A 22481-nucleotide genomic window follows, 5' to 3' on the forward strand; every position below is an offset into this window, starting at 1 on the left:
GAACGTTAAGCGCTTTCAACTGAATATAACTCAGTCTTCATCAGAACAACAAACCTCCATTAAAAAAACGTATATATAGTGTATCAGTTGCTTGTTACATTATTTGAAAATTGCGCCAAAAATCTTAAAGCAGCGATACCATGTACTCCTTTAGTTTCTATTAAAACACTAATGCTTATACATGTAACCTTACATTATTCAAGCATAATGACACTAACTAAAGTGGACTGATATATTCAATACATTTGACTAAATAGCATACAATATTACTAATATTATTAAATACCTAATTATAAAAAAATGATTTACATGAAATAAAATTGTATAAAACAATGTGTAAAAAACAACTGTTGTATATTATTACCTCAAATAAAACAGAACTAATAGCCTATTTAATAAATATATTGCTAATAATTGCATAAACATACTGTCTTATGGTAGTTGAAACCAGTTAATCGAGTTAATAACAAGGAATTTGTAAAATTCACCATAGAAAATTGATACATACTTGTGAATAAAATTATTGTATAAATATTAGAGATATAAAAAAATGTAAAAATTTTTTTGTAATTTTGAAAAATAATTTATTAATTTAATTAATATTTAATATTTATAAATATGTGTGATAAAACTGATTGTATATATAAAAACATATGTACATGGTGTCATAAATCTTCCAAAAATGGTTTAATACTGATGTGGTCATTGAGCCCCGGATATCTGGTAGCATCACACCTGATCTGCCAGATACTTTCTTTGAGGGCCAATCGTACTTTCCAATTACCACTGTAAGTGGTTTGGTAGACCTGGTCTATAATGCTAAACACAACGCATTGTTGTTTGAGCATTCTTTTGGTTTTCCCCACATAATATTTATCACATGTTGAGCAAATAGCCAGATAAACTACATATTCACTATTACAGTTAAAATATTTCTGTGCCCAGAATGTCCTCTTTAAATGTTTAATGGTCACAAAAGAGGTATTAGTGATGAACCTACATTGTCTACAATTCTGACAAGCAAAAGTTCCCTTCTTTTTACTGATGTCCCTATTTGTTGTCACATTTAAATGTTTTTTAAATTATAGATAGATCTAAAAAACATTGGGGACCAGACGCCTCAATTGGGGGAAGGGATATCAGTCAGACATTCTTTTTTGATGGGAAGGCTCCATTTAATTGACACACACGGTAATGATTGGTAATCCCTTTATACAAATACAAACATACGTGTATGGATGAGTAGTTCGTCCGCACCCATCATATTAAGGTTGAGTTTTTTTGAGGGTAGTCTGGTGTTTTCATCTCCTAATTATGGACTGTTGACAGAGTTTTCATCCCCTAATAACGGATGGTTGGCAGATTTGCCATGTTGTGTCCAGTACTCCAAGTAGTGTAGGGTATTAGTTTAGATAGGATTACCACACATGTATTCCAGTATAGCGATCGGCAAGTTGTTAGTGTTCTATGCTAGGTTCGCTCAGCATAGGTACACTATCCATCAGGTGGCCACACAATAGGGACATCAGATAGATTAAGCCAGTACAGTGATTGGCTAGTTGTTAGTGTTCTATGCTAGGTTCGATTAAGCCAGTTATTATCATTTGTACAATAGGAATAGAAATATGATTCATTTAAGTCACGAGGTAATATTTCCATGTATTTGGCATTTTTCATTATGATTTGTTATTCACATTAGAACTTTTTAGCCACTTAGCCTCACAGATAAATATTCAACATATAATAGAATATCTAATTTATGGTACAAACTGTCATCATAATGATTTTTAGCATGCCTTTTTCAAGGCATTTCTTAAGGCACCACTTGTTTTAGCAAAATTGTGTTGGATTACATGATTTTATGTGTTTTGGGTTATATGACTGAAACGTAAAATATGTGTTACCGTTTTTTAAAATATGAATGAAAGTATGACATCAAGGATTTTACATCACTTCCTGTACGTTAGTTACAAAACCAGGACGTAGGGAGGCGTCCTGGTTTTCTGAAGAAGTCCACGGTAAATAAAGGTGGAAGAAAGCTTAAAACTACATTCCTCGTCTGTGTGACCATTTCTTTCTCAGTCACTGTTTACACCATAATTCTATTTCCTCCTCCCCTAGTTTGGCTATGGTATTCTACCCATTTGTTATGACTGCAGATGCATCCTTGAAGGACATAGTACAGTTTTGTACCTACCATAAATGTAGATGTCCGAACAGGATAGCATCTGCAGTCAGGATTACCCACCCTCCTTCCCCTCTGTGGTACTCCTAGGGTATTTACCCCCCTAATAGCTAGCTGGGGGGGATCTCTTATGGTGTATTTGTTTGTATATATGTACATACATGCTTATTTTTGTGTTTGCCTTCTACTTTTTTGGAAACATTGGCATTCATCCAAAATTTAGCTCTCCAAGAGGGCAACTGGCATCTGGGGCAAGAAACACTGAGGAAATGGCGGCTGATGCCTTTATACCCGAAGACCAGCAGAGATGACGTTGGGTGAAGTGCGACACCAGCCGAGGCCAGACCCAGACTTTGGAATCCGGCCGACCGAAGGGCTGCCTGACGACAGGACAACCCATTTGTTATGACTGCAGATGCTATCCTGTTCGGACATCTACATTTATGGTAGGTACAAAACTGTACTTTTTGGATACTGTTTTGGTCACAACCTGAAATTTGCCTGATGGCAAGCCTGCTATCCCCTAGATAAACTGTATAAAGTTCCTCAGTTTGTCAAGTTTTTAAACACTCATCCCAGATCAGACCCACCAACTGTTACTTTAGTGCAATCCAGCTGCTTCTAAACACTTTAATACTAATCCTTCTGACAAGGATGGGAAGGCTTTTGATAGATTTGGGATAAGTGTATTCTTCTGCATCATTGTTTTTAATATTCTCTGCTGTCAGGCCCCCACAAATGAAATTTGTAACAGGGGTCTTCCAAGATTTTATCCAGCAGTGGGGGATACCTCACTTTTTTGCCTCTACTCTTAACTATTAGTTGTCAAAGTTCTGCTTCATGTCCCCATCCTGGAATTCCTGGAAAACAGATGCTTTCTCTCTACCTTGATCAGAATTTTTCCTGTATAATTTTCCACCCTTTCCAGTAATGTTCAAGGTCGGTATGAAGATCCAGGACTCTCCAGTAGTCGTCGTAATGACTCCCTTGTGGCCTAGGTAACAGTGGTTCCTTATCCACGTCTAGGGCAGGCTTTAATGGGACCATTCTGCAGGGGGTCTTGAACCCTCATCCTTCTCCTGCCATCAGTATAAGCTATAGTAATCTACTCATATAGCTTAGGCTACAGTAGCAGTGATCCGTATGAAGAACATAGTACACTTGTTTACATAAACCTAGCATAACTGTAGGTGTTCGAGCAATTTAGACTTTGTGCCTTTTTACCCTTGGACAACAGTTTCTTCCTTTTGTTGTAAAGCCTGTTAGAGGATTCCACCAGCTAGGTTTGTGATTCCTTGAGGAGCAGATTTTAGTTGTCTTCAGTATGGCTGAGTCCATACAGTTGTATAGATGCTTGTATACTGCATTGGCATACTGTTCAGCATTGTTGTCTGTATCCTCTGAGTGGGAGGTTGTAGACAGCTTTTGAGAATTTTTTAACCTGGTTACGGTGGGGGTGGGTTGGCAGGAGAGCAACTTTGAATGTTACAGACCAATGATCCGATCTTGCCATGGAAGAACTTACTATGAGAGTGGTGCAGCGGTCACTAATGTTGGTAATAACCAAGTCCAGAATGTTATGTCCCCTTGTGGGGGATGAGACGAACTGATCTAGTGAGTTAGAACTGATGAAGTCAAGGAATTGTTGGGTGAGCGCATTAGTGCAGAAATAGTTCACACAGTCTGTGGTGGGGTAGTTGAAGTCCCCAAGGATCAGGGTGTTAGGGTGTACCTTGATGGAGTCAAGTAGGCCCAGGTAGGAGGCGTGGGCACCCGGAGTCATGGTGGGGGTCTGTAGCTGGCTAATGGGTGTCTTGCCATCTATCAGTTGCACCTGGAGTAGTTCTAATGTGTCATATGGGCAAACCAATCTGGAGGTGTGCTTGTCTTTAATGAAGATAGAGACTCCACCACACTTGGTCTTCCCGACCTCATTTTGGGGGCAGAATGTATGGAATGAGGTATAGCTTGGTAAGGTAGGGGTGCTGCCTGGAGCCTTGAACCAGGTTTCCATGATGTCACAGATGTTGGCATCTCCAATGCAAGGAGAGCTTCCAGTGAGTGCATTTTCAGGATGTCCTTCATGGATGCATCTGCAGTCATAACAACTGGGTTGTCCTGTCGTCAGGCAGCCCTTCGGTCGGCCGGATTCCAAAGTCTGGGTCCGGCTTCGGCTGATGTCGCACTTCACCCGACGTCATCTCTGCTGGTCTTCGGGTATAAAGGCATCAGCCGACGCCATTTTCCTCAGTCTTTCTTGCCGCGTGGCGCCCGAAGCAGAAGCTGTTCGCAAGTGCCGGTCGGTCAGATCCAGAGATTACTACTACCGAATACTACTTCGAAGACTTCTAAAAGCTAAGTACCCGTTGGGGACTCTTTCTTGCCTCAGCCGATGTCAGAAAAAGTCAATAACTGTTTAACTTGTGGGAAACAAATACCTCATAAAGATTTCCACTCTTACTGTTTGCCTTGCTTAGGCCCAGACCACGGCGTAGCAGCCTGTTCGCCTGTGCTTCCTTCAACCGATGAACGCTTAGGCCGGTCGGAGTTTGCTGAACAGTTTTTCGGCTCAGACTTTGCGTATATTATGCCGTCGGATCCTCCGACTACCCAAATTATTAAAAAACGCAGGGAAAAAGACCGACACTCGCGGTCCGCGGTTTCGGCCGAAACCATGGTGAAGCAAGCCGCGAGTGTCTCGGTTTCGGCCGAAACAGAGAAAACTGGTCAATCTCCAGCCGAATCCATGGCTACTACTGAGGCTCCTGCTACCTTACCTGAATCGGCCTCAGAAATTTTGCCTACAACCGTGGATGTTCTTCGTTCCCCATTGCTGCAGTCCTAACTATTGGGTATAGTCCGCATCCAGTCGGCCCGAATACCAGAGTATAAGGCTGACGTCGGTCAGGGCGCATTAGACTGACGTCAGTACGTCAGGGTACTAATGCGCATGACCGACGTCATATCCTCAGTCTTTTTTGCCGCATGGTCCGATGCAGAAGCAGTTTTGCGAGTGCAGGTTGGCGTTCTGAAATATTTCCGAAACCGGAGTTTCAGACCGAAACAGAGTTGGCTAAGTACCCGTTGGGGAACATTTTGGTTTTTCTTGCCTCAGTATTTTACCGATGTCAGAAAAAGTGAATAACTGTATTTCTTGTGGGAAACAGATACCTCATAGGGATTACCATACCTTGTGTATACCTTGTTTAGGGCCTGAGCACGACGTTGTTGGTTGCCGCTCTTGTGCTAGGTTTAACAAACGCACTATTAAGAGGAGGTTAGACTGTGCCAGGTTAGTGTTTGGGAAGCTGCTGTAATTATAAAATGCCGCCGGATGCTCCGGCCGCTTCGTCAAGAAGCGCAAGGACAAAACAGCGCCTAGGGTTGATGAACCGGCAGTCCCGGACGCCGGTTCTTTAGAAGGCTCAGTGGAGCCAGAGGTTTTGCCAGGAGTTTCCATGGAGTCCCAGGCAGAAACTCTACTGTTACAGGATGTGCCTTCTCAGGAGGTAGGCCCGGCTGAGGGGCTTCTCAGGTGACTGTTCTTCCCTCTCTTCCCAAGGTAGTTAGAGCCTCTCCTTCTGTTGCCAAAACTTCTTTGAGAGGTAGGCCTAGTTCAGCTTCAGTGGGGCTTCTCCTAGCATTTCGGTTCTGTACCTAAGAAACATATGCTTAAAATGGCAGAAGATTTGATTACTATGATTAGAGGTTCTATGCCCCGCCTGATAAGAGGCCTAGGGTGGAACCGAGTTTGATAGTTTTGAACAGTGTTCAGAGGCTTCACAGTCTTCTGGAAGACTTGCAGGAGTATCCTACTTATTCTGATTCTGATGTGGATGATTCCACTCCTACAGCTTCTCCTCCTGAGGATTTCTCATTTTCAGAGACTCTGCATTCCATGAGGGAGCACTTTAAATGGGAAGGCCAGGATTATTCTGATTCCAGGAAAAGGCTTAGGGAATTCTTGTTTTACCCCAGCATAGGCCCTTAGCTATTCCTCCTGTGTTGAATGTGGTGGAAGATGTTTTTGCAGAGGCTTCCCTGAACCCTGACTCTTTGCCTCCTGCTCCTGTTAAGCCTGATAGGTATTATAGGGTGCCCAAGCTCATAAGTATTTGTTTAAGAGTCCTAGGGCGGACCCAGAAACTATTTCTCAAGGGCCTAAAGGTGTTAAAGCTTCTGTGGTTAAAAATCCTGTTCCCACTGATAAAGAGGCAAGGGCTTTGGATAGGTGGGGAAAGAAAGTGTATACTTCTTCCACTCTAGCCATGAGAGCATTGAATTGTCAGTTTCACATGCTAAAATATCAGAATTATCTCCTTTCACAATTGAAATCTAAGGTGGATGCTTTGGCGGAAGGTATTGAGTGTAAAGAGTTGCTGGATTTGGTTCATGTGTCTGAACAAGTGGGTAAGCATTCTTTGCAATGTGGTTTTGATGCTGTACAGGCCTCCTCGAGGGTGGCTGCTACTAGTTCTGTTCTTCGCAGGCATGCCTGGTTGAAGGATCAGAATTTAGCTGAGCATGTTAAGACAAGGATTTTGGATGCTCCTTTACAGTCTGATGTGTTGTTTGGACAGCCTGTGGAAGCAGTTTTAAAGAAAATGGAGGACAAAGCTAAGTCTATGCAAACTGTTAAAGATTTTTTGCAGGTGCAGCCACCGTGGTTTAGTAGAAATTGGCCTGCTAAGGGGTGGACATATCCTGCTTATGATTCCCAGTCTAGGGGTAGGTCTAGACGTGGTAGGGGCAGGGCTCAAGGTTCTTTTCGACCTAGAACAGGGAGTTCACCTGCTCAGACTTCTGGTGAGGGCAGGGGTCAGTCCTTTCGTAAACAGACCCAATGACCTGTCTCTTCAGCTGCCAGTAGATTCCCGTCTGGCAGCTCCTTTGGGAGGAAGACTGTCTCTTTTCAAAGAAAATTGGGATTTAATTACTCAAGACAAATGGGTGTTGGATATCATTCACCACGGTTACAGATTTTATTTCCATACAATGCCCCCTTTCAAAGGCATGCCAGACGTTCCTCCTCCACAAAGAAAAGAGGCTCACAAGCAAGTTTCTCAGTTACTCCAGATAGGGGCCATTCAGCCAGTCCCTGTATCAGAAAGGGGCCTAGGATTTTATTCTCGCCTGTTCCTAGTACCAAAGAAGGGGAACACGTGGAGACCAATTTTGGATTTATCTCTCCTCAACACTTTTCTGGACATTCCCAAGTTCAAGATGTTGACGTTACAACAGCTTTTACCTCTGCTGGGCAAAGATCACTGGATGGTAACTTTAGATCTCAAGGAAGCTTACCTTCATGTGCCTATAATGGCTAAGTTGCAGGAAGTATCTGCGGTTTCGAGCTGGAAATTCTCATTATCAGTTCTCTGCATTGCCCTTTGGCTTATCTACTGCCCAGAGTATTCACAAAGGTTCTGGCTCCAGTGATAGCTTACTTCAGGCTTCAAGGAATTCAAATCTATCCTTACTTGGACGACTGCCTGATTCTGGCTCAAGAAAAGGAAGACCTTCTACAGCATCTGGAACATGTCATAGCAGTGCTAAGATGCCTAGGGTATTCTGTGAACGAAATAAAGTCCAGTCTAGTACCCTCTCAAGACATGTGCTTTCTGGGTGTGAGACTGAATACAGCAGCCCAGATGGCCTTTTAACCCCGGACAAACAAAAGAGTCTATCACTTTACTTCCATCAACTATCTCATCAGTCCGTGCTGACTGCAAGGACAGTCCTTCAAGCATTAGGGTTCATGGCATCTTGTATTCTGGTGCTTCCCAATGCCAAACTGCATATGAGGAAGCTACAATGGTATCTCAAAATGTATGGACACAGCACTGCCAGGATTTGGACACTGTCATTCAAATAATACCTTGCCTTCAAAAAGAATTTCTGTGGTGGGCTCAGGAATGTCACCTAAACAAGGGACTCTCTGTGACCCGGCCAGAGGCGAGTCAGATTTTAACGACAGATGCCTCGGACATTGCTTGGGAGCTCATCTAAATGGAAAGTGGATACAAGACAAGTGGCCTGCCAGACTACAGCATCTACATATCAACATGAAGGAGATGTTAGCAGTCCAGTTTGCATTAATGGCTTTCAAGGAGTTACTTCTTCCAGGGCAGGTGTTGATTCTAACAGACAACACAACTGTCATGTGGTACATCAACAAGCAAGGGGAACACATTCTTATCCTCTATGCAGGCAAGCAATGATTTTATGGGAGACTAAGCTAAGCTTGCAACTAACTCTTCAGGCAAGGTTTCTGCCGGGAGCACAGAACTCCTTAGCAGATGTGTTAAGCAGACAAATCATGGATCCCCACGAGTGGAAACTGGATCTTCATGTATTTCAAAATTGACAGTGTCATGGGGAACTCCAGACATAGATCTGTTCGCTTCTCCACTAAACCACCAGCTGCCACAGTATTGCACAAAGGGGTTTCATCACACAGCTTGGAAAGTGGATGCTCTGTCTTTCAGTTGGAAAAACCTTCATGTGTATGCCTTTCCTCCTCTGCCTCTTCTTCCAAAGGTACTATTAAAGGTCAGACAAGACAGGCCAAGGATGATTTTGATAGCTCCAGATTGGCCTCGGCAACACTGGTACCCACTACTACGGAGTCTGGTAAGGAAGCCTCCGTGGCCTTTACCTCTGATTCCTCATCTATTATCTCAGAAGGATGGTCATCTGCTCAATGTCAAGCTTCACTCTCTTCATCTAACAGCCTGGCATCTTCTGTGTTGAAACACAGCAGGTCTCAACTTCCTCAACAAGTTTTAAATGTGATTATGGAAGCTAGAAGACCTAGTACAAGGAAAGTGTACAGAAAAATGGAAGAGATTTTATTTTGGAGTACAGCAAAGAATTTGCAGGTTTCTGAGCCTAATTTGAGTGTGGCTCTTCAATACCTTACTGAGTTATTGGACAAAGGTTTGTCCTTCTCTTCCATTAAGATTCATGCTGCAGCAATTTCAGCTCACTATGATTGTGACCCACCATTGTTTTCGCATCCTTTGTTCAAGCAGTTTCTTAGAGGGGCAAAGAATATAAGACCCCAATGAGAGCTCCTACTCCTGCTTGGGATCTCAATTTTGTGTTGGAAAAACTTACTCTACAACCTTTTGAGCCTCGGCTACTGCTGAATTGAAATACTTGTCATGGAAGACTGCTTTTCTGTTGGCTATTACTTCTGCAAGAAGGGTGTCTGAGTTGCAGGCCCTTATGGCAGTAGAGCCATTTTTGATTTTCCATAAGGATAGGGTATCATTACGCACTAATCCTTCCTTTATGCCTAAGGTGGTTTCTAGTGTGGCTTTAAACCAAACTATTCATTTGCCTACTTTTTATGCAGACCCCAAAATAAAGGGGAAAAGATTTTGCACACTTTAGATGTACACAGGCAATTGCGTTATTATTTAAGCAGGACTAAGGATTTTAGGCAGTCTCAGCAGTTGTTTGTTTCTTTTGCTTTGAGTTCACAGGGCAAGCCTGTGTCAAAACAAACTATTTCTAGGTGGATTGGCTTTTGCATTGCATTTTGTTATTCCCATCATGGCAAGGAGATTCCAGCTGGGATTAGGCCTCATTCCACTAGGGCTACTGCCACTTCCACAGCATTCCTAAGGGGGGTGGCAACTAAGGATATTTTGGAAGCAGCTACTTGGAGTTCAGTGCATACTTTCTCTAAGCATTATCACCTTCCTATCTACTCTAAGTCTAGGGCTGGTTTTGCCACAGCTGTTTTGCAAGGCATGTTGTCAGCTCCTGCTTCTTTATGATTTGCCAGCCTCCCTTACCTCTGCTTTGGGATTCTACCCAATAGTTAGGACTGCAGCAATGGGGAACGAAGAACATAGTACAGTTTTGTACCTACCATAAATGTAGATGTTCGAGGATCCCATTGCTGCAGTCCAATTTACCCTCCCTCCTTCCCCTCTGTCTTTAGGGGTGGTTGTGTAGGTGAGGTTACATGCTAAATTTTTTGTATATATTCTTGTATATATTGTACATATTTTGGTGCAGGTATTTTGGGCCTTGTCTTTTTAGGGTCTTCTGACATCTGGGGCAAGAAAAGACTGAGGATATGACGTCGGTCATGCGCATTAGTACCCTGACGTACTGACGTCAGTCTAATGCGCCCTGACCGACGTCAGCCTTATACTCTGGTATTCGGGCCGACTGGATGCGGACTATACCCAATAGTTAGGACTGCAGCAATGGGATCCTCGAACATCTACATTTATGGTAGGTACAAAACTGTACTTTTCTACTGATTTATCAGACACCATCCCTTTGGATGTCTCTACCCCAGCACGTGGTGCTGCTAGACCCCCTGCAGCCATGTCTATCAAGGCCTTTGCCAGGGCCAAAGCAGCCAAATCTGCTAAGGCAGTGCCTGTTAAACCTCCCTCACACAGGCCCACTTCTAGTTCACAAATGCTTACTCTGGCAGAAGATTTAATATCCTTAATTAGGGGATCCCAATCTCACCCAGACAGGGCCTCTCAGCCCCCTGAAAAGAGACCTAGGACAGAGCCCCCGAGCCAGTGTCCTCTGAGGCTTCAAGTGCGGATGACTCCGACATTTCAGAACAGCCAGAGGACCCTTTTTCTACATATGAAGACTCCGATGCTGAAGAATCCATTCCAGCTGCCTCTCCACCAGAGGAATTTTCCTTTGGGGAAACCTTGCATGCCATGAGAGAACAATTCCAATGGCAGGGACAAGATTTCTCAGACTCAAGAAAAGGCTTAGGACCTTCCTACACTTACCACAACATAGGCCCTTAGCTATACCTCCTGTTTTACCTGTTGTGGATGACGCATTTAATGATGTCTGCACTGCTCCTGATTCTTTACCTCCTGCCCCTGCCAAACCTGATAGATATTACAGGGTACCTGACACTCATCACCACCTATACAAGGCCCCACTGGCAGACCCCGAAACTATTTCCCAGGGGCCTAAGGCAGTAGCCTCGACCACAGCAAAAAACCCTATTCCTTCAGAAAGGGAATCCAGGTCCTTAGACAGATGGTGGAAAAAAGTTTACACCTCTGCTACTCTCTCGGCTAGAGCTTTAAACTGTCAATTTCACATGATCCAATACCAAGAGTTTATGCTTGATCAGTTAACTAAGAAAGTATCCTCTGATGAATCTTTAGACAAGAAATATGTATTAGAAATGGTAAATAACATACAACAGGTTAGTAACCATTCCTTAAAATGTGGCTATGATGCACTGGAGGCTTCATTTAGATCAGCCATGACTGGCACAGTGATAAGAAGACATGCATGGCTGAAAGAACAGGTCTTACCGGATCATGTTAAAGCAAAGCTATTAGATGCTCCCATGGATAAGGCCAGTTTATTTGGTACACCTGCCCAGCAGGTAATGAAGAAAATGGAAGAAAAGGCAAAATCTGTACAGACAGTTAAAGATTTCTTACAGGTTCAGCCCCAAGGTTTAGCAGGAACTGGCCTGCCAAAAATTGGTCCTTTCCTGACTCCACAAGATCCCAAAGGGGCAGAAACAGACGATCCAGAGGCAGAAATCAATCCAGAGGAGGTGCCTACAGAGGACGACAGTGGCAAGGTAATAACAGAGGCACAGACACAACCACTGCCACTGCAACAGGACAATCACAGTGACTTGACTCTAACTCCGCCTACCAGGGAGCAAATAGCAGCACCATTAGGCGGAAAGTTAGCCTTATTTTCAAAAATTGGCACTATATCACAAAAGACAAGTGGATTTTGCAAACCATAGACCAAGGCTACGGTTCCACTTCCACACCTTGCCAGTAAAAGAGGAATGCCAAACCTGCCTCCAAATCAAAAGATAGAAGCTCTACAGCAGATAACGAAATTATCCAAGATGAGAGCTGTGGAAAGAGTACCAATAACAGAACAGGGCAAAGGATTCTACTTCGGACTCTTCCTAGTACCAAGAAAAGAGAAAAGTTGGAGACCTATTCTCGACCTGTCCATCTTAAACACATATATCATTGTCCCAAAATTCAAAATGCTGACCCTACAGCAACTTCTTCCCATGCTGGGCAAGGAGTGTTGGCTGGTAACTCTAGATCTCAAGGAGGCATACCTGCACGTCCCCATTCGACCCAATTGCAGAAGATACCTCAGATTTCTTGCAGGATCAGAGCATTATCAATTCTCAGCATTGCCCTTTGGCTTATCTTCTGCCCAGAGTATTCACAAAATGCCTGGCATCAGTAATCGCTCACTGCAGACTACAGGGAATCCAAATTTATCCATACCTGGACGACTGCCTGCTACAAGCGGACAACAAAAGCAAGCTGACAACAGATTTACAAAGGGTCATTTACTTGCTACAAGCCCTGGGATACACAGTCAACTTACAAAAGTCAAGGCTGATACCATCCCAGACAAGAACATTCTTGGGGAATTGGACACAGTAAAACAAATGGCATTCCTAACTACAGAAAACAAAAGAACTCCCTCTTTACTTCTTGGCATTAACAAGACAGAACAAACTAACAGCAAGAAAAGTTCTGCAGGCCTTGGGCTTCATGGCATCATGCATAATCTTGGTACCACATGCCAGACTGCATATGAGAAAACTACAGTGGTACCTAAAGAATTTATGGTCTCAACACAGGCACAGCCTAGAAGCAGAAATACCATTAATCCCATGCCTAAAACAGGAATTCCTCTGGTGGGCCCAAGCATGCCAGTCAAACCCAGGCCTACCCTTCCACAAGTTTCGAACAAGCCAAACCATCACAACAGACGCCTCAGACCTAGGATGGGGGCGCACATGCTGGACAAATGCGTACAAGGATTGTGGACTCAGGACCAGCTGCACTTGCACATAAACCAAAAAGAAATGCTGGCAGTAAAACTGGCAATCCAAAAATTCAGACCATTCCTCAAAGAAGGCCATTTGATGATAAGGACAGACAACACCACAGTCATGTGGTACATCAACAAACAGGGAGGCACTCATTCATACCCCTATGCAGAATGACTTTGGACCTTTGGAATCTGGCTCTCAGCTACAACATCCAGTTACAGGCAATATTTGTACCGGGAAAAGAAAACACCCTAGCAGACATGTTAAGCAGAACCACCTCGGATGCTCACGAATGGATGCTACACCCAGACATCTTCAAGACCATCACAAAGAAATGGGGAATGCCACAAATAGATCTATTCGCTTCCCCTCTCAATCACCAGCTCAAAAAATTCTGCACAAGGACATTCCACCCACTTGCATGGAAGGTGGATTCTCTTTCCTTCAGCTGGACAGGTCTGACAGCATATGCATTTCCACCTCTTCCCTTGATACACAAGGTATTACTGAAAATCAAAGAGGAACGTCCAAGGATAATCCTGATAGCTCCGAACTGGCCAAGACAACACTGGTATCCACTGCTGAGGAGCATGTCTCGGGAGAAAATGTGGTCAATACCCCTGATGCCCTTGATGTTAACTCAGAACAACTACAGCATCATGCATCCAAACCTAAAAACTTTGCAGCTGACTGCCTGGAACATCACATAGCAACAACTAAGCCAGATCTTTCCCAAAGGGTTAAAGACATTATCCTTGAAGCCCGCAGACCTTCAACAAGAAGGAACTATGCAGGAAAATGGAAAAGGTTTGTCATTTGGAGTACTGAAAGAGGAAAAGATGTGTCGAATATAGATATTGCAAACATTCTGGAGTATTTGGCAGAGCATTTACATACAGGCCTGTCCTATTCCTCCATCAAGATACATGCATCAGCTATTTCAGCAGAATACAGCTTTGATCCACCTGTCTTTTCACATCCTCTACTCAGGCAGTTCCTCAGAGGGATCAAGAATGTAAAACCTCCAAGGAAACCACCATTACCAGCATGGGACTTGAACTTTGTGCTAGAAAAGTTGACACTCCCTCCGTTCGAACCAGCAGCAACAGCAGATCTACAGCACCTATCATGGAAAACTGCTTTCCTACTGGCAATTACCTCAGCAAGGAGGGTTTCGGAACTACAGGTCTTAATGGCAGTACAACCCTTCCTAATCTTCCATAAAGATAGGGTGTCCATGAGAACTAATCCTACATTTATGCCTAAGGTGGTATCCAGAGTGTCTTTAAACCAGGCAATCCACCTACCTACCTTCTTTCCCAATCCACAAAACAGAGGGAAAGAATGCTGCATACCTTGGACGTACATAGACAGCTACGCTACTACCTGGACAGAACCAAAAGTAACAGAAAAACTGACCAGCTTTTGGTAGCCTATGCAACAGGGAGGGAAGGAAAAGCAATTTCCAAACAGACAATCTCCAAATGGATAGGAAATTGCATAAGATTTTGTTACTCCTTCCATGGAAAACCAATTCCACAGAACATAAGGCCTCATTCTACAAGGGCTACAGCCACTACCACAGCTTTCTTACGAGGAGTGGCAACCAAGGACATTATTGAGGCGGCTACTTGGACCTCCGTGCATACATTTGCCAAGCATTATAATTTACCTCTATATTCTAGATCCCGAGCAGGGTTTGCCACTGCTGTATTGCAAGGGATCCTAACCACACCATAATTTTATCATCCTCCTCCCCTAGTTGGCTATGGTATTCTACCCAGTTATGACTGCAGATGCATCCATGAAGGACATAGTACAGTTTTGTACCTACCATAAATGTAGATGTCCGAACTGGATAGCATCTGCAGTCAGGATTACCCTCCCTCCTTCCCCTCTGTGGTACTCCTAGGGTATTTATCCTCCTAATAGCTAGCTGGGGAGGGGGAGTCTCTTATGGTGTATTTGTTTGTATATATGTACATACATGCTTATTTTTTGTGGTTGCCTTCTATCTTTTTGGAAACATTGGCATTTATCCAAAATTTAGCCTTCCAAGAGGGCAACTGGCATCTGGGGCAAGAAACACTGAGGAAAATGGCGTCGGCTGATGCCTTTATACCCGAAGACCAGCAGAGATGACGTCGGGTGAAGTGCTACATCAGCCGAAGCCGGACCCAGACTTTGGAATCCGGCCGACCGAAGGGCTGCCTGACGACAGGACAACCCAGTTGTTATGACTGCAGATGCTATCCAGTTCGGACATCTACATTTATGGTAGGTACAAAACTGTACTTTAAGGCTCCTAGCGTTAAGCAGCATGACCTTCAATTTGCATTTTGACAGATCTTTTATTTTGGAAGATTTGTCTTTGGGACATTGCCTAAAAAAAGGCATAATGGAGGAGCCAAGAGCCATGGCCAGAATCCAGAATCCCACGGGTGACAGGTGGAGGCCATTGCTGGCAAGAGTGTTGAGGCTTGTCAACTATGTCATCCTAGGCGGTCAGATATCGAATCCCCTTGGAATGACCAGAAACTAAGCCATTTGTTGAAGTCAATTACTTTTTTTGGTATTGTGTTTTCATTCTTGGTGAAGGTAGGATGCTGCTTAGGCCTAGGGTCATACCTCTGTGTGACATGTACTCTGAGAGCTGAATCATGTCTCTTCATATAGTCCAGGGAGGTATGTCTCAAGTCATTCACACCAACATGGACAATGACAGAGTCATACTTGTACCTGTTGTGGAGAGACCTGTGTATGTGTGATGTGGCAGATTCTGGCACCTGACAGATAACTGGCCATGACCACTTCCTTGTCGAGCCTGGTGAGGGGGGACATCAGTGTGTCTCACAATTGAGTCACCAGTGACCAAGTATGTTTGGTTTATTGTTATGTCTTGTGGGCTGTATTTGTGAGACACTGGTGTGTTGTCTGCTGTCTGTGATGTTTGGTGGTGTTTGTTTGTGTGTTTTGCAGTTCTCTGCTATATAGGTAAGTTTTTATTGAGGACATCTGCATAGCTGGGTGTGTGTTGTGCTTGGCTATGGTGTTTGTGCTGGCAGTCTCCTCTTTGTCAGAAGTACTGACAGTGGCACCCGAGAGCATAGATTCTAGTTTACTGATGTAGATGCATTTCTCACAAGTAGAAAAATTTGTTTCAGTATGCCCATGTCGACAAGGCTAGCAGGAGAAACTGATGGGAATTGTCCAGACACAGTGTTCTGAAAACTTGGACTTATGGAGAGAGGGTTTTGATAAGGGTTTGTCTACAAGAGTGTAGACCACAGAAACCTGCTTAAATGTAAAATAACTGGCATGAAGCGCAAGTTCTAGAACCAAAACTAGGAGGCTTAGAATAACAGGCAAATTTAATCAAGCTACTACCGGGCAGTAGTAGATACAGCAGAATAATAGCACTTGAACACTTAAGAGCACTTTGGGAATACCACATTCTTTGTGTAGTATCCACTCTTACACTTTTTTTGCTGATCATTTTATATCCTTTGTATGTGTGTTTGTGTTGCATCTTGCTGAGCTCTCGCTCAAGTTCTAGAAAGTATCATAACATCTAAAATGAAAATAATCTTCCAAAGCATTAGCTGTCCGAGAAATCTCTGCATGAATAACAGGGCTGATTATACAAGTACTTTCATTGAAGTGCTGCTGTTATCTGTATGATTGTGGAAATTTGACTGCTTGAAGTTCCTTTCCCTTGTCATTGAGGTGTCAATTGCCAGTCCTGGGTAACACTGAAGAGCTGCTGTACTGAATACCTTGTTACATCAGTGCAAAAAGTAATGCACAAACTTGCTGAAATTGTTGTACTGTAATTTGACTGCTTTTTCAGGAGTAAGATTTAAATAAACAGTAGAAGGCTTTTTTTCCAGTTTACAGTTAGCATAAACCAGAGCATTTCATTGAAAAAGAATCACTGACAGTCTTTCCAGACTGTCTAGGAAAATTGTGACTCGTAACAGTGAATACAAAAGCCACTTGTTATATCCTATCTAGGGTGTGCCGTATTATGGCAATGGAATGCATTGTAGGTTAAAGGGAAGGCAAGCTGAAAAACAGTCTCATCACTGTGGCAGTTCTCCCATACAAATGTGGATAGCAATAGATAACAAAATAACACCTTGAATAATACAGATTCTGTAGTAGCATGCAGAAGGTTAAGTAAGAATGAAAAACTGTTAAGTTTGTGTTGTACTTTTTCCTTAAAAGGACTTGACTGACTTTCCTTGCCATTTGATTCTGGATTTGAAGGCAGTTACCTGTTTAGTTTTATTGCTGAAAATGTTGTAGCAGCACCTCCTGTCTGTCCTCTATCTGACTTAATAGTATGTAGTAATGTGAGATTTCAGAGATATCCTAAATGGTGTGTATAGGGACTGCACATTCGGGTACAGATGCAAACAACTGAAGGAGATGTGTTTAAATAATATTTTATTTGAATGTTTTAGTTATTGGCTTTATGCTAAGGGGACTAAAGCACTGTATTTGGTGAAAAATATGATGCTTGGGTAAAACTGGACTTTAACAACTTTAAAATCTTCAACAGGAAGCTGAAAACAACTGCAGTTTTAATCTCTTGTATAGAATCACAGAAAACATCATTTGAACACGATTCTTCAGATTGTGACAGCATAAATGTCTGGTAAAGATAACTAGTGATGTGCTAAGAATATGCTAAAGGGTGTGTATTCTTCTTGTAGACTTCATAGTAAAATGAACATCTCGTATTTCAGTGTCAGTATTAGCTGGCAGACAAGTCAAATTTATATTGAGTAATAGTGTCGGCCATTATTTCTCAGAATAGATTGTTCATCAGTATTTTATAGGATGCCCATGCATTTCCAGACTACAGATGAAGTTATAAGAACATATTGTATTTGTCTTTTTAGTTGGTTTATTAAGCTGTTCAGACATACTAACCTTTTTCGTGTTTCTTAATCATTTAACAGATTTCCCAGTTCACTTTTTTCTTTTGAAAATAAACAGTAACATTGAAGTGTTATACTTTATTGTTGAAAATTAGTATGGCATTGGGATTTTTTATCTGCACCTTTGAAATGTTAAGTTCATCAGTTAATGCTTTATAGTGGCACACTTGCATAACTTATTAATGTTGCTGCCTTTTAGCACATGGTTCTCCAGCCTGGTTCTTGGCTGAGATGTTTTCTTAGTGGAGTCTGAGAACTCCCTTTTCCTGCCCTGTGTTTACTCCAAGTGCTTTCTTCCTCCACATCCCAAAAATGTGTATCCTGTAATGGGTTGGCACCCCGTCCATACTTTGTTTTTATGCCTTCCAACCACTAAGTGCTGGAATAGGCTTCATTTCCTCAAACAAGTAATATGGAAATGGACATATGAATAATTGGTGCTTTATTTTATTTTAAATCTTTTAATTATCCAAGGATTCCAGTGCTCTGCCTTAGTCTGTGGAGTGTTTATGTTGGTTGCTGTTGAGAATTTCTTTTATTTTAGTGGGTTTCATTTTTTTGCACCCACAGTCAACCTCATCTGACTGTTGAGCTGGTGCTCTGCTGCAGGCTGTCTCCCATCTGACTCATTTATTCCTTGCATAGTAAATGCTTTAATCTAAATGGCACACACAGGTGACAGTGAGGCCTCACCATTACGTGAGGCACTTTCAACTGCATTTTCAGTTGTCTATTTGGAAAATATGAATGTAGCTTGAACTGGAGACCCCTTATGAAGGAAGGTGAAATGGCCAAACCTGCTCACTTCCTCCTTTCCTTTGGCAGGCTCACCTCTGTTTTTCAGGCCGCTGTTCAAAACTGGGTCACTCCATATGCAAATTCACATTGCCAGTGACCAGTCACTAATGGATAAAAGTTTTTAATGCATGTATCCTGAAATGTTGTATTTTACATTATTTCTGGAATGATAGAGCCAGGGTACAAGACATAATGTGTACCATCTTGTAATTGTGCAGTTTTGAATTTAAGTAGTGAGAATATTTGTTTTATAAAATGCAGAGTACATTTTACATTTCCTAACTCCATCCTTCCACTTGCTGTTGCATAAGGAGATGGTTTGTGTACTTTTTAAGCATTTAGTTTCTTACCGGTAAAGGTGGTCTTTTTACCAAAACAGCTTCATGGTATTCGTACGTGGTTACCATACCTCTCAACGGTCCATGTTTTTGCAGAAAGTCCATATTTTTAACCCATTCCCCAAGGTTTGTGGTAAATCATGGAGGACTGCGGTCACTAAATAATGACTGACACTTAGTATCAGACTTCCCACCCTTCATAAAAATGCATGTTAATGCAAAACATGTTCTGTAAACTGTAAGTTTATAAGATGAATATTTAAAACAATTGCCCCTATTTAGGGCCTTTATTCCCCAATTATACACACACACACACACACACACACACACACACACACACACACACACACACACACAAACACATAAATGATTGGAGGTTGCATATTGAGGTGTCAGCTGTCACAAACTGAAACTTTTTTCTTTTGTTGTTGACTTACAGAGAACTTCATTAACCTGTAAAATGTTACTTTGATTTTCTTCAGGACCAGAAGAAGATATCCCAAGGAAAATGGCATATTTAGAGTTTGTATGCCATGCACCTTCTGAATATTTTAAATCTCGTTCATCACCATTTCCTACGGTTCCTACAAAACAAGAAAAGGGTTATATCTGGACTCATGTTGGGCCCACACCTGCAATAACTGTTAAAGAAACAGTAAACAGTAGTGCTTGATTGTTTGCAGGACTTGTTTTGAAGCAAATCCAATCCCGGGAAGTTTTCAGATTTCTTTTTACCAAATACACAGCACCTTTTCAACTGCAGAATCAAAACAAATGCAAGTTTATTTTCCATTGACAAGATCCTGTGAACTATGCTGCTCAGTTTTGAACTGACCTTTTATGCTGTACTTTGTATATATTTAAAGTGTTAACATTTGTTTATACCATGAATTTGATGAAAAATGTTTTAGCACAATATAATCATTAGTCGTAACAGTGACAGTGGCGCACTTTAATTTTGTTTCATTGAAGAGGGAACATTTTCCTGACTGTCCATAAGGTATTGGGTGGGATCTCTTCTGATCAGCAGTACTTATGAGCCTAAAGCAGATGCATTAGTACAGATATCTCATTTTGTTACTTGTTTTTGCTTGGTGGCTGACAGACACAGTAAGCCTATTAAGTCTTTGTATCTGCCTTTTCATCATCCATGTCTTTTCAGAGCCATAACCAGGGCAGGGTGAAGGAAGACACTGCCGTGGGTGCAAGCTGTCAGCTGGTGCAGGGATGACTTCATAAATCTGTTATCGTAAGAACTTTGCTACAGTTTCAGGAGAAAGATTTTTTTTTTGCACTTTATCTTAGTTGGGAGGATGCCAGATGACCTGTGTATGGTTTTGCTTCTCACCCCATCTTCACCCACCTGCCAGTGCCCTGTTGAATACTTCTTTGTATTTAATGTCCATCCACTAGAACACCATTCCTTGGGTGTGCAGGCTCTCTGTGAAGCTCTACTTTAGCAGATCTAGGGAATAATTTATTATCTGTGATCTCTCCCAAATTAGCCATTTCTGTTTAGCATGACCCGTTCAAACCCATCTAGACTGCTTTTTTCCGCTGCCGTAGTCTTTGGTTATAGCCATTCTTCTCCATCCAAGGTACTCTCCTTGTGGCTTTCCTCTTGACTGTTGGACTCCTTCCAGAAGCGGTCTTTCTGCTTGTATGTCCATACTCAAGATGTGGCAAACAGGGCCTGGTTGGGCAGGAGCATCATCCTTTGGTTCTGGAATTTATTCTCTTGTGGAAACTTACTGGCATTTTGTTTGGTGCTGCCACTGGCATCCCAGTGTTCTTGGGAGTTCATTCCAGGTGTGGTCAAAGTTTTGGTCCTAGTACTCCAGTCAACTTTTCCATTCTTGGCTACCTAATTAGCCCCCCCGTGTGTATGTGTAATAAATTATATACAAAGATAGATGGAGAGATTGTGTTGTACTGCATTTGAGCTATTATGTTTGGCATATACTTTGTATGTTGATTTGTCCTGTGGTTCTCTACAGCTTGTTTCTCACTTTGGAACAGAGTTTAGCCCATTGTGTGCTCTAAACTTTGCTGGAGTGCTAAAGTCATACACCTTTCCCTAAGAAAAGATTTCTACTCTGGCTGCTGCACCCCCCCCCCCCCCCCAAGAAGCTTTTTAGTTTATATGCACTTATGACTCCAGGTCACTTATGTTGCAGACAGAACGCAGAATAGTCCATTTCATTTACCTTAGCAGACTGGGAGTGACTTTCTTAGCTGTGCCCCATTTTTATAATTAGCGTACTGCTTACCAAGTATACAACAGTAAATTTAAAAATGCACACTATGTAAAACCAAGCAAGCGAGTTAATAGTAAAATAATGCTGAACCAGAAGAGTGATCTGAACCTAATTTCTTTAAGCAGGAAGGTATATTAGTAGATGAAAGTGATGGCAAATATTGTGACCACAGTACATTTCTACTTGTAAAGTATTTTCAGAGACTGCAGCAAGAGAAACAAACAAATAATAAATAAATAAATAAATAAATATATAAAATAAATGTCAAAATAAGACAGTGAAGTGCCAAAAAACAAATGTCCAGGGTTGAAACTTTCAGTTACAAGATTGCTGTTGCATTTCTTCCAAACTTTTTCCTTGATTGTGACACAGAACGCGGAGAACATAATTCACTATCTGCGATTCTTTCTTGCTTGAGGACTTTTTTTGTGAGGAGAATGAACAATGCTTGTCCTGACTAATGCTTCCTTCCTTGACTGTGTCACTTCATTTCTGTGTTTATTTATTTTGGTTCTAAATATTGTGTATTGTTTATTTTGTAAAACAGTTTAAACATATTTTGTTTTGTACAACTTAATCCATTATTGTTTAGGCTTGTAGCTATTGTCCTTTGGTTGTCTGTTATGCAGTTTGATACTTTTTTCTTTTTCAAAGGCATAACAGTCCTTGAAATTATTCACATCTGAAACATTCAGCAGTGATTACTTGTATCTACAATGTCATAATTTTATATCGTGTTAAGTTTTTTGATGTTTCAATTTCTATTTCATGATAAAATGTGTTTTATGGTTTTCTTAATTGCTGTCCATTATTCTGATCAGTCTTCTTCCTGTATTTCAAGATGTCATTGTAAAGTGCATTGACCAAAGCACTAGACTAAACTTAACTTAACATGTCTAAATGCTGGCAGGGACTACCTTCAAGTTGCTGGCACAGACAGAATTCTATTCTTTAAGTTCCTCTTAAAAAAAACATAAAATGAATAAGGTTTTAAGGTGTCCTTCAGTAGTTCAGTATAAAGAGCTGGGTGATAAAATTGAAATCACTGAATGCAGAACGTTTTATGATTCCCAGGGACAAAGATCATTTATTTAGAGCTTCCCTGTGCCTGACTTGGAA

The 22481-nt window shown here is 41.9% G+C and overlaps 1 protein-coding gene across 1 annotated transcript in view; it reads left to right on the forward strand.

The window, feature by feature from the left end:
* GATAD1 (GATA zinc finger domain containing 1) overlaps nucleotides 1-22160 on the forward strand; it is a 179808-nt gene extending 157648 nt beyond the window's left edge. Inside the window, exon 5 of the mRNA XM_044067673.1 lies at nucleotides 19587-22160. Coding sequence (XP_043923608.1) covers nucleotides 19587-19777 — 191 coding nt within the window. The 3' untranslated portion in view covers nucleotides 19778-22160. The remainder of the gene's footprint in view (nucleotides 1-19586) is intronic.
* The last annotated feature ends 321 nt before the right edge of the window (nucleotides 22161-22481 follow it).

The sequence above is a fragment of the Protopterus annectens genome, chromosome 3.part1 (assembly GCF_019279795.1).
Source record: "Protopterus annectens isolate FY-2018-M chromosome 3.part1, PAN1.0, whole genome shotgun sequence".
Taxonomy (NCBI): domain Eukaryota; kingdom Metazoa; phylum Chordata; order Ceratodontiformes; family Protopteridae; genus Protopterus; species Protopterus annectens.